Source organism: Syngnathus acus, chromosome 14, assembly GCF_901709675.1.
Source record: "Syngnathus acus chromosome 14, fSynAcu1.2, whole genome shotgun sequence".
NCBI lineage: Eukaryota > Metazoa > Chordata > Actinopteri > Syngnathiformes > Syngnathidae > Syngnathus > Syngnathus acus.
In genome coordinates, this window is record NC_051099.1 from 7,915,730 (window position 1) to 7,930,893 (window position 15,164).

At 42.1% G+C, this 15,164-nt stretch overlaps 2 protein-coding genes across 3 annotated transcripts; one reads left to right on the top strand and one right to left on the bottom strand.

Annotated features, from left to right (window-relative positions):
* Window positions 1-163: 163 nt before the first annotated feature.
* gucy2d (guanylate cyclase 2D, retinal) lies at window positions 164-9,237 on the bottom strand. Its single transcript, XM_037269995.1, has 19 exons — window positions 8,821-9,237; window positions 7,201-8,142; window positions 6,827-7,128; window positions 6,363-6,735; window positions 6,212-6,293; window positions 6,030-6,135; window positions 5,786-5,905; window positions 5,630-5,710; window positions 5,377-5,553; window positions 5,140-5,296; window positions 4,894-5,043; window positions 4,463-4,611; window positions 4,220-4,383; window positions 3,779-3,971; window positions 3,532-3,706; window positions 2,710-2,808; window positions 1,561-1,655; window positions 1,405-1,487; window positions 164-1,306 (listed from the first exon to the last, which is right to left on the bottom strand). The coding sequence occupies exons 2-19, from the start codon at window positions 8,042-8,044 to the stop codon at window positions 1,222-1,224; spliced, it is 3,435 nt and encodes a 1,144-aa protein (XP_037125890.1). The 5' UTR covers window positions 8,045-8,142; window positions 8,821-9,237; the 3' UTR covers window positions 164-1,221.
* A 2,852-nt stretch (window positions 9,238-12,089) lies between these two features.
* On the top strand, window positions 12,090-14,842 carry hsd20b2 (hydroxysteroid (20-beta) dehydrogenase 2). Of its 2 annotated transcripts, XM_037270757.1 has the most exons (11): window positions 12,090-12,365; window positions 12,473-12,519; window positions 12,596-12,671; window positions 12,781-12,891; window positions 13,235-13,302; window positions 13,401-13,445; window positions 13,528-13,562; window positions 13,650-13,731; window positions 13,840-13,905; window positions 14,077-14,223; window positions 14,292-14,842. In XM_037270757.1, exons 1-11 carry the CDS (start codon window positions 12,104-12,106, stop codon window positions 14,418-14,420), a joined length of 1,068 nt encoding a protein of 355 aa, XP_037126652.1. In that variant the 5' UTR covers window positions 12,090-12,103; the 3' UTR covers window positions 14,421-14,842. The 2 variants fall into 2 exon arrangements, with proteins under 2 accessions (XP_037126652.1, XP_037126651.1); XM_037270756.1 differs by having other exon boundaries at window positions 13,650-13,905.
* Window positions 14,843-15,164: the final 322 nt, after the last annotated feature.

The window sequence follows — 15,164 nt, forward strand, 5'->3', positions numbered from 1 at the left end:
AAGATTCGGGGCGGCTTCAGGACACGGTGAGCCGTGAAACACGATGTACGTCTGACATGGAGGCAAAATGAGCAGTTTTTTTTTTTTACTTTGGCACTCGACAATTATAAGAAAGATTTCACCTAAATACCTGATGCTGCTATACACAATAATCTCAATGTACTTTTTGGAGAGAGGTTTTTAATAACATTGCTTACATTTATGCACATGTATAATAAAAGATCATATATGGAAGTATTACACGTGCCCACACTGAAATTTGCATAATGGACAAATAATTTCATGTATAATGGTGATGAGGCTGCAAAAATAATAATAATAATAATAGCTGGATTTAATGTTTGTACTCTGGTTCCCATTTCAGCATATTATTCAACCTATCAAGGTTTAGACAGCAAAAAAGTCAACAAACATTTTTACTGAAGCCATAATTTATTTACATAAACACAAAAAAGTTTCCCTTCAAAATAATCAGCACAGTCCACTTCATTTGGTTTGTGTCAAGTGTATTTACCGCATTTGGCAAAAAGAATTCAGACTCTTTAAAATGAAGATCTTACTCTTGCTTTCCAAGAAGATACATATTTCATCATTTTTAATCCGTCCGCATCTGGAATGTTGCGTTTCCTCCTTTTTGTTTGTGGACCAACTAATATGCACGTGTACACATTTACAGTATATACAAACCGATGATGACAAATAAGCATGAGCTTACATTCAAACGCTGTTATTCTAAGTTCCTTTTTGTATTTGTCTTCTGTAAGGGTCGAACATAATATAATGTTAAAAATCAATTCAAACATCATCAAAATATATCATATATTGTCATTATTGTATTATGCTTGGTGTTTTGGCCCTAAGGTCATCTTTAACTTCACACGAGTCGTCATTTTTCTGAAATGTGCCGCAACCTGACTCAAGAATTCAATAATTGTCTGGTCAGGAAATTGTCACATTCTACTACGAGTCATGATCCACTGAGCAGATATAATATCACTTTTGGTGAATGTAATGTAACAAGTCATTCAGTCCTTTTGCGCCAAAAACTCCTGTGGCGATGATGTAATAGATTAATGGCTGAAATGATCTAAAGTTTTAGGATCTAGTGTGAGGAACGTTTACTATATCTGAGACCAGATAGGAAATGAGTTTGTGCAGCATTACTATAAATGAAGGTTACACACCAGCAAAGCTGTTTTACATTAGTCCATCAGCACCAATCTAGCCCATCTTCTTCTGTCGATCCAGAAACTTCTGTCTTCTATCAGGAGGAATCTCATCTAAACCGATGCCGTGATTTCTTCCTCTGTAAGAAGAAACACAGACAGGCACATGATTAAAAAAATATACGATGCTCGATGGTCTTAAGAAATCCACATTCAAAAGAATTGCAATGTGTCTTACCCTTGAAGGTCTGGTGGAATGGGCAGAGGTTTTTTGAAGTCTTCCCTTCCCACCAACCAGTATGTGTTCTCCACACCTTTTCCCTATTGAACAAAAGAGCATCAAGTTACAAGCATTCTGTGCATTTGTTGTTTTTGTGCGTTTTACCCAATTTACCTTTAATTCCGTCAGACCTCTAACTTGAATTTTGTAGCCCATCTTCAAGCTGTTAAGGATGTCTACTGTGATCTGGTTGACATGTATTCTGTAAGCTACACAAGACATCCACACAGCCACAGTTAATATTCACGTAGACACAAAGCTGAGATCCATTTGGCAAAAAATTTGATTGTTTGATATGCGCGATTTGTGTTTTCAACCACTTGGAGGCAGCAGACTACAGATGCATTGCTTCTCTGTGTTTCTTCTCACACTTGCTCCATATGTAAAGTGTCTTGAGTTAATCTGTTATAAATTGGCGCTATAAAATGAAACGGGCTTCAATTTTATTTAAGTAATCTAATGTAAGTGACGCAAATTTATAATTGAAGTTCTGTTTTTGGATAAAAACTTTTTTTTTTTCTAAACTAATTCAAGTAGAGTATATTTGCTTCTAAAAATTCCATCCGCTCACCCCCTAAATATACCAAATGCTATGATTACAAAACACTTGAATTTCACACACATCTTACAATATTACAGTCGAAAATAAATGGCTTACTTATATTTTGACTTAGAAAAAAATACATACATATAAATGTAGTGATGACTCTCCTTCGCTTCCATTTACTACCCAGGCTAAACTGAGCCCCTCCCAAACATACTAAGATGTTGGTGGATTTGTCACCAACATAATTTCTTGACACTAATTAATACTTTCAGGGCTTTGGCCCCATCCAACAAGAAAACATATTTCTAACTGTACAAATGGGAAGTCAATCAGCATCTTGGGACAGACATCTGGTGCACCTGAGAGGGTTCCAACGAAAGCCAACTCCAACCCAGCATAATGTTAAATATCAAGGGTTGGTCTGTGCATGTGGCATTTCAAGTCATCTCCTTAAAAACGACTTTTGCACTTCATTCCTGCAACATGCACGGGGCCACTAAGGCTTATTTATAGTAAAACTTTGAATTGACCTCTAATTCTGTTTATAGTCTTAAGAGATTACAAGGACTCGCCACTTAAAGCCCTGTTTAGCTTCAAGCAACATGCACACACCTGTCCTCAGCCACATGTTAGTCTTTGGGGAGGGGGGGAACCCACACAAACGTCCTGTTCTCCAAGAAAGTATGTGAATTCATCATGCATGTGATGATACTCACGCAACCCGGTGGACTCCATTCGAGATGCTGTGTTGACTGTGTCTCCAAAGAGGCAGTAGCGAGGCATCGTGAGGCCCACTACTCCTGCTACGACTGGGCCTGGAAGCGCATACACTGAGGTTAATAAAGTTAAGAAAATAACAAAACAAAAAAACAATGACAACTAAAATGCAAAAGAAGGCTAACTATAGTTATAGTGAACATTTCCTTTGTTTTCATCTTCATCAAATATCTTACATGAGCTTTCGGAGTTCATTTTAAGCCTTTTTTTCTATTGCTGTACAGAGGAAGGAAGGTCAGGAAGAAGACAGTTCTCAAATAATTGCTTGTTTGAGAATTGTAGTTTACTGTAAATCAAAATGTGCTTCTTAAAAAATGAAAATGAAAGCGTGACTATCAGTGGACAAATAGCATTGACTTGTGTGTTAATTGGATGCCAGCACTCTAAGTGGATAGCGCTTTACTATTCCAATAAGACGTTCCAGACAAGGATCAAGGAGGTAAAAATACTTTTCTTTTCCTTAGCAGCTTGTGTTACCTCATGCGGACCAATCTGCAAGAAATTAACTTTGCATTTCTTTTTTTTTCCTCCATCCATCTGCTACTTTACAGGCAACAGATGAGTTTTCCATACCTAACTATTATGCTTTGAAGCATTATGTCAAAGGTGGGCAGGATTTGTGGTGCATGTTTTCTGAAAAAAATCTTTGGAGTCATGAGGAAATAATAATATTTGGACAATATGAATAAATAATGTCCTTTTATGGCCTTTTAACAAATTGTACTCTATTCATGAATAGTTTTAAACCTGCAATTGCTCACCAGAGTGCAAGCCGATCCGGATCCTGACTTTTAATTCAGGCATGTGTCTCATCTTGAAGGTGCCGATGCAGTGGAGGATGTCAAGCGACATATTGGCCATCTCGGCTGCGTGACGGTTGCCGTTCCTATTGGGGACTCCGGAGGCCACCATGTACGCATCTCCAATAGTTTCCACCTAAAGACCCCCAAAATGAAAGACAATAACCACCCTTTATGTGTCCCCCAAGGACGACAACACGACACTCACCTTGTAGACGTCATGCAGACCGATGATGGCGTCAAAGAGCGTGTAGAGGTCGTTCAGCAGGTCCACCACCTCGATGGGTTCGCTGAGAGCCGAGATGGTGGTGAAGCCCACGATGTCGCTAAAGTAGAGTGTGACCTCGCTGAAGTGCTCAGGCTTGACCGGCTTGCCTGTCTTCAGCGCCTGGGCCACAGACCTGGGAGAAAACGCAGGGAACATCGCAAAGCGACTCCAACACGAGACTCCGAGCCACCTTCCTCAATTTCCAAAGACTGGCAAACAGCTTAGCAGCATTTATGCTTGGCAGGTACGTTCGTTACTTCTTCTCAATTGCACATTCCCCCCCCAAAAAAGGAACGTTTTAATAAAACTCAATTATGAAGAAATAATTCTACAGATGTAGCAGCTGTAGCTAATGTCGTGAATGTTGTTGACATAACTCACTTGGGCAACATCTGAGCCACCAGTTGATCCGTTTTCTGTCTCTCCACCTCCAACTCTTCCGTCCTCTCACGGATCAGATCCTCCAAGTTGGAGGAGTACTGCTCCAACATGCGCAACATTGAGTCGATGATATTGGTCTTCTTGCCTTTGGTGATGCTCTTAAACTGTTGAGGCAAAATGGAGACAGAGTGACACCCGGTTGCAGTGCACGTGTCCACCCGATGTGTTTTTGCGTATTTTTACGTGTTTGAAAATATCATGAAATGTGGGCCTCTTTTCAGGTTCTTCACTCCAGGCCTGCTTCAAGATTTGGATGACGTCCAGGGGAGCCTGATCCATTGACACGGAGGGGCGGCACAAAGGAGGGGGATCTGTGACCTTGCTGATAATATCTGCCAAAACACACAGACAACACTGACATAAACAATAAGATCAAGACGCACATGCAGATGGAAAGTTTTGCTGTTATTTATATTACGGCGTTGTAGTGATGAATGCAAGGTTTCCGCCACGGTTATAATTTCCTTTCCCTAACTGATGCAAGACTAAAAATATACAGTAACCCATAATGGGTTAAATTCCTGAAAATGATCTAACACCATGTTTTCTTCTCGAGGTAATTATGAATAGCACACACATGGCAAAATATCTGACATCATGGCCATATCACTCACCTTTGGGTGGCATATCCAGCATACAAAAAGGAGCAGAGCGGGAAATCACTTCCTGTCCAATGATGGAAAAACTGTAGACGTCTCCCAGAAACGTCCCCTTTCTCCGCAGAGCAGCATTGCGTAGCATCTCAGGAGCGGTCCAGAACAGATCTTTTGGTTGAAGCCAAAGAAGTGAAGATAAAACAAAGATGTTGAAAGTTATGAATTATATGAAGAAAAGGAACATGAGACCTGATATAAACTCACTCTCAGGCTTTTCCTCGTCCATGCTGATGCCTTGGCTATTGAGAAGTTCATTGAAGCCATAATCAGTCACCTTCAGCACAAAGCGCCCGTCCACTACACAGTTTCGGGATTTGAGGCGTCCGTGGATGATTCCTCGATTGTGCAGGTACTTCATTCCCTGTTTAAATGTGACGAGTGAGTCAACACTGTTGACAAAGAGCACTACAAGCAAACGTGTGTCTTTTGTTTTTCCTGTACCCTGATGAGATCCATCAGCAGGGACGACTTGAACATCCAATCCAGACGTACATCCTCATTCATGAGCAGGTCTTCCAAGCTACCTCGGGAGCAATGTTCGGTCACCACTCCAAAAATACCAGAGTCGTTGAAGAGTCCCAGGAACAGATTGAGATTCTCGTGCCTCATGTCTCTGAGCTGCAAGAGTTAGCCGCACAACGTGAATGCAAGGTAAAGCATTTCCCGTGCAGAACTTCCTTCTCAAGACACCAACCTTGATGAAGACTGACTCAGTGCTGCTATTGACGCTTGTTGCAGATCCAGGCGGGCCTTTTTTCAACCAAACCCAATCACCCTGAGATTTACAGAAAACACACTTTTACGGTGCGAACAAAAACGCCAACTAAAACAACTCTCATGTCCAACTCACCTCAAATATAGCAACATTGGAGCTGTCCGGTGAAGACGCCAAATAGCTGCGGCCAGACACTGAGTGGTGAGACGTCTTCATGTCCAGTTGACTTTTCATGATGCTTTCATCATTCAACTTCTGCGCCCAACAACATACCACAACAATTGAGCAAATTGTATCTATTGCATTAACAAAAGTATTGGTACATCGAAACAATGAACCAAGGAGAAAATGCTAGCGAGATAACACTCTGAGAACTGACCCTTTTGCTGATTTGAGTGTTAATGAAGACCAGGTCATCCAGAGTCAGGAGTACTTTGTTAGATCCACCGCCGTCTTCAAAGGTGAAGCCCACTCTGCCACTTCTCCTAAATAAGAAAGACAAAATATATCTTCGCACAGGCATTGGATGAATGAAAATTTCTTGTTTTGACTATACTGTACTTGAAATGAATGATGATGTTTAGAGCACCACCAACCACCATAGCCAAGAGGAGGAAAAAGAAGATAGTGGTAGAATCCATTCCTATGGAAGGACAAAGGATTCACTACAGTGGAATGTGAGTTTTTGTGATGACCCTGAAGCCTCACTCACCTCCACTGCAGGCAAAATAAGGACTAAACCAACAACTGGAGTCGGTGTAGGGGGTACTGCCGGCAAAATGGATCGAGCGACCGAGATATTTCAATCCTCCAATCCTGCCGTCTGTGTGTGCAGCCTCCAGAACATGAGTGGAGTAGAGAGAGTTTCCCATCCCGCTGTAGTCCAGCACGACGTAGCGAGCCTGCATGCCTTCCCGGTTCCTACCCGCCCTCAAGTGCTGATTGAAGCCCTCGAATTCAAAGCCCCCCTCGCTGGCGCCGAGGACCTCACCGGTCACCCATCTGCCGGTATTCGCGCGGGCCTGCTCAGCCGCCATAGCAATGTAATACATCATGTTGTAGATAGAGCCGAAGAATGGCGAAACCTAGAACGGGAGACAGATGGTGATTATATGCCAATGTGAGCAGGGAAGGTGGTTCCTGAAAGTCTGGCATGATCTGAGCAAATGTTCTCACATGTTCTGCTGGGGTGCTGCTGCGGATTTCGTAGCTGTTCTGAGCCTCTTTGAAGGCCTGATAAAAATTGCGGTCTCCAGAGTCCATGGTAATGGTGAGAACCCCATCGTAGGCTTTCCTCAGGTTGGTGTCGTTGCCGAGGGTGTAGTAGAAAGCGTCTTTATAGGGAAGTGAGTAGAGCAGCGTGTCATAGGGGATGAAAATGTAGCCGCGGTCGATCATTCGCATGGCCAAAGCAGTTGTCAGAAGTTCGTGCTGGGATTGGCCACCAATCAGGACGGAAGGCATGCACATGATGATCACTGTGAAGAGAAAACGGCTTTATTAGCGACTCATCAGGGTTGAGGTTTTTAGTGTGAAGTGAGGCGGCTCACCTCGAACCCGATCAGTTTCCCGGACTTTTGTCAAGGCCTTCCTCGTTCCGTCCTTGCCCGTCTCCATGGTCACTACGGGGGTGACGGGCAGGCCTAAAGCCCTCAGAGACGAAGCCAGCTCATACCCGGTGGCCTCCCAGAGATCATTCTCCTCCGAAATGATGGCCACGTGGGCCCACCGGAAATAACGCAGCACTGTGAAAAGGACACGTGAAGACAACGGCTGTGGGCGGAGGAAAGTGGGGTACATCCCTCCGTCCCCCATGTTTGCTTTCAGGCAACTCCAGGAGAGAATTCCAACATCCCACTCTTTAGCGTACAAAGCAGCTAAAGAGCAGTATCCCGGGTTGGCCGGGCCTAGGAACGCCGCACCGTAGCCTTCCAGCTCAGCGAAGCGGGCCATGGCACGGGATGACTTGCAGTCCTCGTTTATCAGCGTATAGTCGTACCAGTAGCCTTTGTTAAGGTGGGGGTCCTTGTTGATTCGTGCAATAGCCAGGCGAGCCGCTGAGTCTGGCAGGGCTTTGGAATAAAAAGGGTCACAAGTCCAGGGTCCAACTAGGGCCACCTTAAATGTGGTAGCCCAGGCTTGACATGGTAGGGATGAGATTAGGAGCAAGGGCATTAGGAGCCAACTTGCCCAACAGCTCTTAGAACGCTGCACCGGGTACCAGGGCCGCTGTGGTTTTAACATCCACGAAGATTTGGACCAGGAAAGAAAGAAACAAGCCACGCCATTGTTTGTGCACATGTGTCTTTTCCCCCTTGGTTTTAACGAGTCGTGTTGCCATCGAGGGTGGTGGGACAGGTTGTGCAGGAAGCGAGGGTCTCTGTGACTTGCCATTCTCTGCCGCAGCTTTTAAGGTGTCCTCTCAGGGAGGTGATGAGGTGCTACAGTCGCTGGTGGGAGGCCCTCCCTTGGCACTCAGCAGTCTTTCAATCCTAAAATGGAAAGATGTCGACAGTGAAAGATGTACAAGTATTAGATTCAATACTTTAATTGGGAAATTGCCACCAGAGACAGTCACTGATCACAGCATTTTATAAGAGCAATTACTCATCCCTACTCTGTATTATGTATAAAGTGGACATATCCAAATGTCAAGTTGTCTGAACAAAATAATCTGTTTATATTCATTACGTAGATATGATGAATCTCATCGAAATAGCCACTTGGATTGAGTCGGAGTCTTTCAGGTACATTGGCACAACTCATCATGAACTTTGACCCTAACTTTAAGCATAATACAATTTCTAAATGGATGTAGCTGATGCAGAATTACTTGCATGCGCTTAGCAAGCCTATTAGCGCTGCTATGGCTATACAGGTAAATCTGGCCTTAATGTCTATTTGGTCTGTCATTGCTTTTTCCATTCAAGGGGTCACTCAGACTACTGCGCTTACAATCTCCCCCTTAATTTGCATTGGCTGCCCTGAAATTTTCATAAAATGTTTCCTTAGCCCGGCTGTGTGATTACATGGTTGCAGGGAATTGACGTGACTTAAAGCTCACTTTGCTCAAGTCAAGGTCAACTGCGATCAGCCTTTAAAACTATTTCCAGTTATAGTAACAATGACATTCTTAACTGGACAGATCAACAGAATTGAAAACGTTTTACCTGGATTGGTTCTCGATATAGAGGATCCATGTCAACGTTTCATGTCGTCCCAATTCCAGCTTCTTTCCAGTTATTGTGATAAATGTCATTAGTCATTCAAGTGAAAAAAATTATGATCTTCAAGTTTAAGTTCCTGTTTAAAAATGCAGTCACAATTCCATATTTCCATTTGTTAGATCTCCCGTCACTTGTTGCTTCCCAGCCTGGGACTGGGACTCTCCCCAAACCTTAGGAGATGCATGAGAACAAGAGCCAGTTAAAAAAAACAAGTACATTTAAGAAAAAAAAAAAAAGAAAGAAAACGGAGGTTGTAGATCCCTTGGATAAGATAATAGGTAAAAGAAAACGGAAAGGAACGGGGAGGACATTCAAGTTGTGACTTCTCAGCCTTCTTTAGCTCTTAATCCATACTAGTGTGGGAAGAGTGAGTGCGAGGGAGGGCTCAAGGAGATGAGGTGAAAGTTGGGATGTGCACGGGCCATCGACAGGATTCCCACAGAGTGAGACATCATTGTGCTCCTCAGAATCAACTTTGCATTTTTCACAATCATAAAAACTTAAAGCATCACATAACCGCCTGCCTAGATACAAAATGATTACTGTATTGTATTGAATTGCATAACATTCTACTGTATCATCTTAACTTTGCTTCATTTTTTATGACTGCTTGTCTTCAGTGGGGTCAAAGGTGAGCTTCCACATGGCAGTGCCAACCACAGGCTCAATGCCCGTACATAATCTGAACTCTCTTTGGATGATGGCTCAAAATAACCTGAGGTAAGCTACTCCCTAGCCTGCCATGGCTCTTGTCTTCAGTCTACAGCAGCTGGAATTATCAAATGGAAAAAACTCCCCATTTTGCTAAGTGTACCACGTTCACTCCGGCGTCATTGTGGAACTTAACATCTATGGCTCTCATCCACATTGAAGTGAGATAATATGTTTGTCCTGACTCGCACACTGATAGCTGCCTCGCTGCAGTAATCAGATTAGTCAGAGGAGGCTGCGCTAAACTCATCTTGCTGCCTGCAAGCCTCTTAGCGACATGGCTAACGGCACTGACGGAGAGCCTCGCCAAGTAAAGTCGGCCACGCTCGGCAAAGAAGCAGCTTCTGCCAAAGATGAGGAAGCAGCAATGGCAGCGTTCTGCACTTTTGAACTTGACGCTTTGGCAGTCAGTGTGAATATAGAAGAACATCCCTCCGGGAATTCCTTATTCTCTCAGAGGAAGTTTCTGCCTATTGCCAACAGGAATTAATGAGGAGGAGCCAAAGAGTGGCTTAGACATTTGCCTCCTTGGTGACCTCACCTAATTGCTTAAGTCCATTAACATTGGCACTGCCACAGTGGCACCATGCATGTCTTTCCAGGATCACAACTTCACAATGCAATTTTCAAGCCACTTTCACAAAATTGCTTGTTTGTGTTGTATGTGAATTATGTGTGTCTGCTGTTTTTATTGGTCGGCTTGCTGTGCCTGGTTATGTAATGCTGTTTATTTCTTTTAATTAGATAGATTTGAAATTGGTTATAGGTATGCTTTTGTTTTCATCTCATCTTATCTATAAATTTGTTAAGTCTCGCCTATGCAAGCATGACTTTACGACAAGCTCACATTCAATAGTTTGTAAGCAGGGAAATTGAAAATTAAACTTGAGTTAGTTTTCAGGAGATAAACAGGAAGCAATAATATGTTCAGATCATACCAACATGCACTAAATAACTCACAGCCATGACAAAATTTGTGATGGACACAAGTCAATATAAAAGTAAGAGTGTATTGTCAGCTTCTAAAAATCATAACTATTAGGTCTCAATTATACACTTACATGAGGAAGTATTTCCTATCTTTTTATCAACAATTCAAAGTCTGCTGTGGCTCCCTCTAGTGACCGATATAATTCTACTTCGGGGCTTTTCTGGGAAAGGTTTTTGCAGCTTCCCAGAAAAACAAATGTCACCGCGAGCAATGGCTAGAAATCATGAAATCCATTCATTGATTTAAAAAAAAAAAAAAAGTAACCTGACATCCTTTGAAAGGAAGCAACTATTTAACTCTTAATTTTGTAATTAATTATTTCATTATTGTACATTTTCTGCTATTTTCTGCTTTAAAAACACACATTAAAACATTTTTGGGAGGCAGACTACACAGTGGCACAAAATCCTAAACAACACAAAGAGTTAAACCCGCAAAAGTTGAATCGAGGTGACTGGACACTTCTTGTTTGTTGAACACGTTTCACGCTTAATCCGAAAGGCTTATTTGGTTCTAATTTTTTAGGTGTGGATTTAGAACCCGAGAAGCTTTTTGTTAATCCAAAAAAGTTGAAACGTCTTCAACAAGCAACAACAAGAGCAGTTGCCCAAGCGAACCTTTGCGGATTACCATGACACTGGATGACTGAGAAACTACGCTGACAAAGTAAGAGTTGAACAGACCCAAACCTGTCAAAAGTGACACATTTGACATGTCTAAGAGTAAATTCTGAGTCAGGCAACCATTTTTTAAGCATTTCTAGAAATGTGAGCATAATCATCCCCAAAAGCCTCAAATCAACTTTTCTGCAAAATAGACTAAACATGATTTAAGCTTACTCAGTAAGGAATGTTCTTAACTTTTGGAAGACAGGACTTTTGGCTTATCATTCTAACATGCAATCAGGAGCATTGTTAGCTTATCAATGTACGGATGTTGCTTCGTATGAATGGGGAGGACTGTCTGAACTTAGCAGATTGTATCACTGGCAACGTTTGTGTCACACAACACAGTAACTTTGCATTGCTAAACGTGTTATTAACGCAGAGTATAGGAAGTAAAGACAGAGCTTGAATCTGTGCAGTTGAATAATCTTGATTTTGTTGTGAACCGCCAGCCAGCATAGTGTAGTCTGCTTGTCTGATAAGCGTTGCAGAAAATGGATGAACATACGTATTTTTAATGAGGTAAACTAAACGTCTTCCCCAATCTACCATGATTAGATTGCATCTGTGCGTTTTACTGGATGCGAACCTCAACAGGTCAATTTGATGATGCCATTGTGATGTAGCCATGCTTATCTCTTACATGGACTTTCTCACAACAAATGTTCAGCGCAGTGATTACAAACTGGAATCTTAAGAAAGAGGGACTATGCTCAACATTTGACTGATTGGCAGCTTGTGAAGAATTTGGCAAGCTATTTTGAGTTTGTTTTGTATTGTTGTGATGTTCCTCTATTATATGAATGTATGCATCCATTTTAATTGCTGTTCTAGTTTTTTTATATACGTATTAAAACACATGCAAGGCAATGACAGGCATGGTGGTAAGAGGTGGAGCAATAAGGGAGGAGCACAGGTCATCATGGAATATAAATACTTGTTCTGGATCACTTCTGTTCACCGTGCAAAAATGGCTTGGAGTGACGCCCTGATGATTATTGGCGGATTCACATTAATTTTCTACTCGATAAAAGCAGCCTGGAAATGTTACCAAGGATTCAAAGAGTTTATTTTATCTGAGTTTTGGCAAGTGGATTTAAGGACTTATGGGCAATGGGCAGGTATAATTCGAGATCTTATTCCAGTTTTTTTTAATCACAGAAAAGTACATAAATGATTTGCCAGGTTTGTAACAGTTCTAAAATATCTCTCTTCATTTTTCCTGCAGTTGTCACAGGAGCCACATCTGGCATTGGTAAAGCGTACGCCATGGAGGTAAGTCTTGAAAAATCCTGGAGAAAGAAAATCCAACACTAGGTAAAATTTTTTTTTGTTTTGTTCTTGCTTTCAGCTGGCACAAAGAGGCCTGGATATTGTTTTAGTGAGCAGATGTGATGTGAAGCTTCGACAGGTGGCCAAAGAGATCGGTAAGGAAAATGACATTCAGCACTCATTAGTGTGTTCATGACATCCTTCCAATCAGAATTATTATTACTCTCGTAACAAATGCACAAACCTTTTTTTGTCTTCCTTCAGAGAGTCAGCATGGTCGAAAGACTCGCATCATCCGAGTGGACTTCACACACGGCCATAATATTTACCCTTATATAGCCACACAACTACAAGGTCTGGAGATTGGAATTTTGGGTAAGCGGACCAGGGAATGGGGTGTTGTTGACATAATCGGTGCAATTAGAATGATTAATATTAAACTTGAGTGGGTGTACGTACGTGTCACAGTTTTAACTCGTGTTAGATTAGCATTACCTGACAGCCAGTAAAGTGGCCAAAAACAAGAGTGAGTCAAAGAAATTATTTTAAGTTTGTGCAAATGGGCTTTGGAAGGTGGATGCTTGTTGCCTAGCTGGCAATGCAAAACACATAGCTTTGTATCTGCGCGTGTGTGTGACAAAACTGACAATGTTGCATTGAAGTATTTTAATGAGAAACAAATAAATGGTAAATATGCTTGTTGATATTCATTCCACAGTTAACAATGTGGCGATGCCCTACTCAGACGATTTTGCCCCATTCCTTGAAATTCCAGATGCAGAACAGGTATGTTTTTTTTTTCATGTGTTTAAACTCACACGGATTACACATGGATCATCTCCCAGTTCCTTTTGACATCAAGTTTCTTACCCATGTGTTACCAGAAAATCACAGAGATTCTCGACTGTAATGCGCTATCTGTTGCTCAAGTAAGAGGACCGCGTGATGATAAAACGAGTCACGTTGGTCTTTACAGTTGGTCTCTTTTTTCCCCCCCCTCTCTTGTCTCAGACAACAAGATTAGTTCTGCCCGGAATGCTTGAACGGTATGATAATGATGGTGTCACACATTTAATAAAATTAACTGCCGGATAACTAATCATTATCATGGTTGCCTCTCGCAACCACTGCAGAAGGACAGGATTGATCGTCAATATCTCCTCGCAAATGGGGATGCGTCCACAGCCTCTGCTGGCCCTTTATTCTGCCACCAAAGTACAGTCCTATCTCGATCAAGTGTGGCTTCAACTCTCAGTTTTCTGTGCCGGTTGCTTTCTTTTAATACCATCTGTGGTGTTTTTTTTTTTGTTTTTTTTTTTGCAGGCATTTGTGATGTATTTCTCACAATGTCTGCATGCTGAGTACAAGGCAGAGGGGATCACGGTCCAGGTAAACTAAGTGACACTCTACTGCAACGAGATCACTGCAAAGAACTGATTTTGATCACCTTCGAAATAATTCCTTGGCTAGGGGGAACGTTTTTATTGAGCAAATAATGGGAGCAGTCTGTAGCTTCCCTACGATTGGGCAATATAAGGGAACCTCGTCTTATTTCCACAGTGTGTCGTACCCTTCCTGGTTTCCACCAACATGAACAAAATGAAAAGCAGCAGCTGCGTGAAGAGCGCTGCAGCTTTCGCCCGAGAGGCCTTGAACACAGTGGGCTACTCCAACTATACCAGCGGCTGTCTGTTGCACGCACTGCAGGTGAGCATCATCGTCACCGGCGCCAACACGCAATGACCTCTGCAAAAACATTAATTATTGTGTTTCAGAGCTTTGCTATTGGCGTACTCATGCCCGACCGTCTGCGTATGTCCTCGTTCCTCGTGGCGAAACTGCTCCGCGCAGCACACCAAAGAAAAGTCCAAAGAGTGTGCAGGGGCATTCATACAAATTCGTAAAGAAGAAACAATTGGCCATTGGATATTGTGTTTAGAAGAATAGAGAAACGACTCCTTATTTTTAAAGAAGAAAAAACACAAACGAAAAACAGATTTGTTCCCTTGTTTGAAATTTTTTTATTTTTGTTTTATTTCAAAATAGCAACATTGAAATGCAGCTTGATTTTCTCGTTTGTTGTCTCAAACCAAACCAACTCAGCGTAATTCACCGACAGCATTTCTCAAACTGACCACAAGACGGCGAAAACGTGATGCGGACGTGCTAACCCGTGCCGCCCAGTCTAATACAGTCATACATATTTTTCTTTTTCCTGGAACCCCGGCCAGCTTAGAGGATCATGTCACTCGTGGAGAAAAGAAAACCTTTTGAGTGGTTAATCTGGTCATTTATCACTTATCTTTATCTTTCATAGTGCAACACACTACTTCAAGATTCAAGAGTTTTTTATTCGCCATGTTTGAGCGTGCCAAACAAGGAATTACACTTCGGTAAATCACACCCTCTGTTCAACATTTAGGTGACTAACAACACTCAGGACATGTGAAAAATGGCAAATATTCTCAAACATCCCCTGATCTTAAACTCCCAAAAGGGCAAGGAAAAACTCAAAACTCCAGCTAGGGCAAATGAGAAACCTTGAGAAGAGACCACAGATGGGAAGGTTGTGACTACATCTTGTGATTATTTATTGTTCAACAGTCAAAAATGCTGATAAACCAGTGCGACAAGAAGCTCACTGGTCA

Bases quoted from the DNA above. Each gene is read 5' to 3' on its own strand.
- gucy2d (XM_037269995.1), bottom strand. From the start codon at position 8,044: ATGGCAAGTCACAGAGACCCTCGCTTCCTGCACAACCTGTCCCACCAC. The intron at 5,297-5,376 runs GTACAGGAAAAA...ACATTTAAACAG, and splicing joins TGCTGATGGATCTCATCAGG to GGAATGAAGTACCTGCACAA. The intron at 1,656-2,709 runs GTGAGTATCATC...TGTCTTGTGTAG, and splicing joins AATGGAGTCCACCGGGTTGC to CTTACAGAATACATGTCAAC.
- hsd20b2 (XM_037270756.1), top strand. From the start codon at position 12,104: ATGCAAGGCAATGACAGGCATGGTGGTAAGAGGTGGAGCAATAAGGGA. The intron at 12,520-12,595 runs GTAAGTCTTGAA...TCTTGCTTTCAG, and splicing joins GTAAAGCGTACGCCATGGAG to CTGGCACAAAGAGGCCTGGA. The intron at 12,892-13,234 runs GTAAGCGGACCA...TTCATTCCACAG, and splicing joins TCTGGAGATTGGAATTTTGG to TTAACAATGTGGCGATGCCC.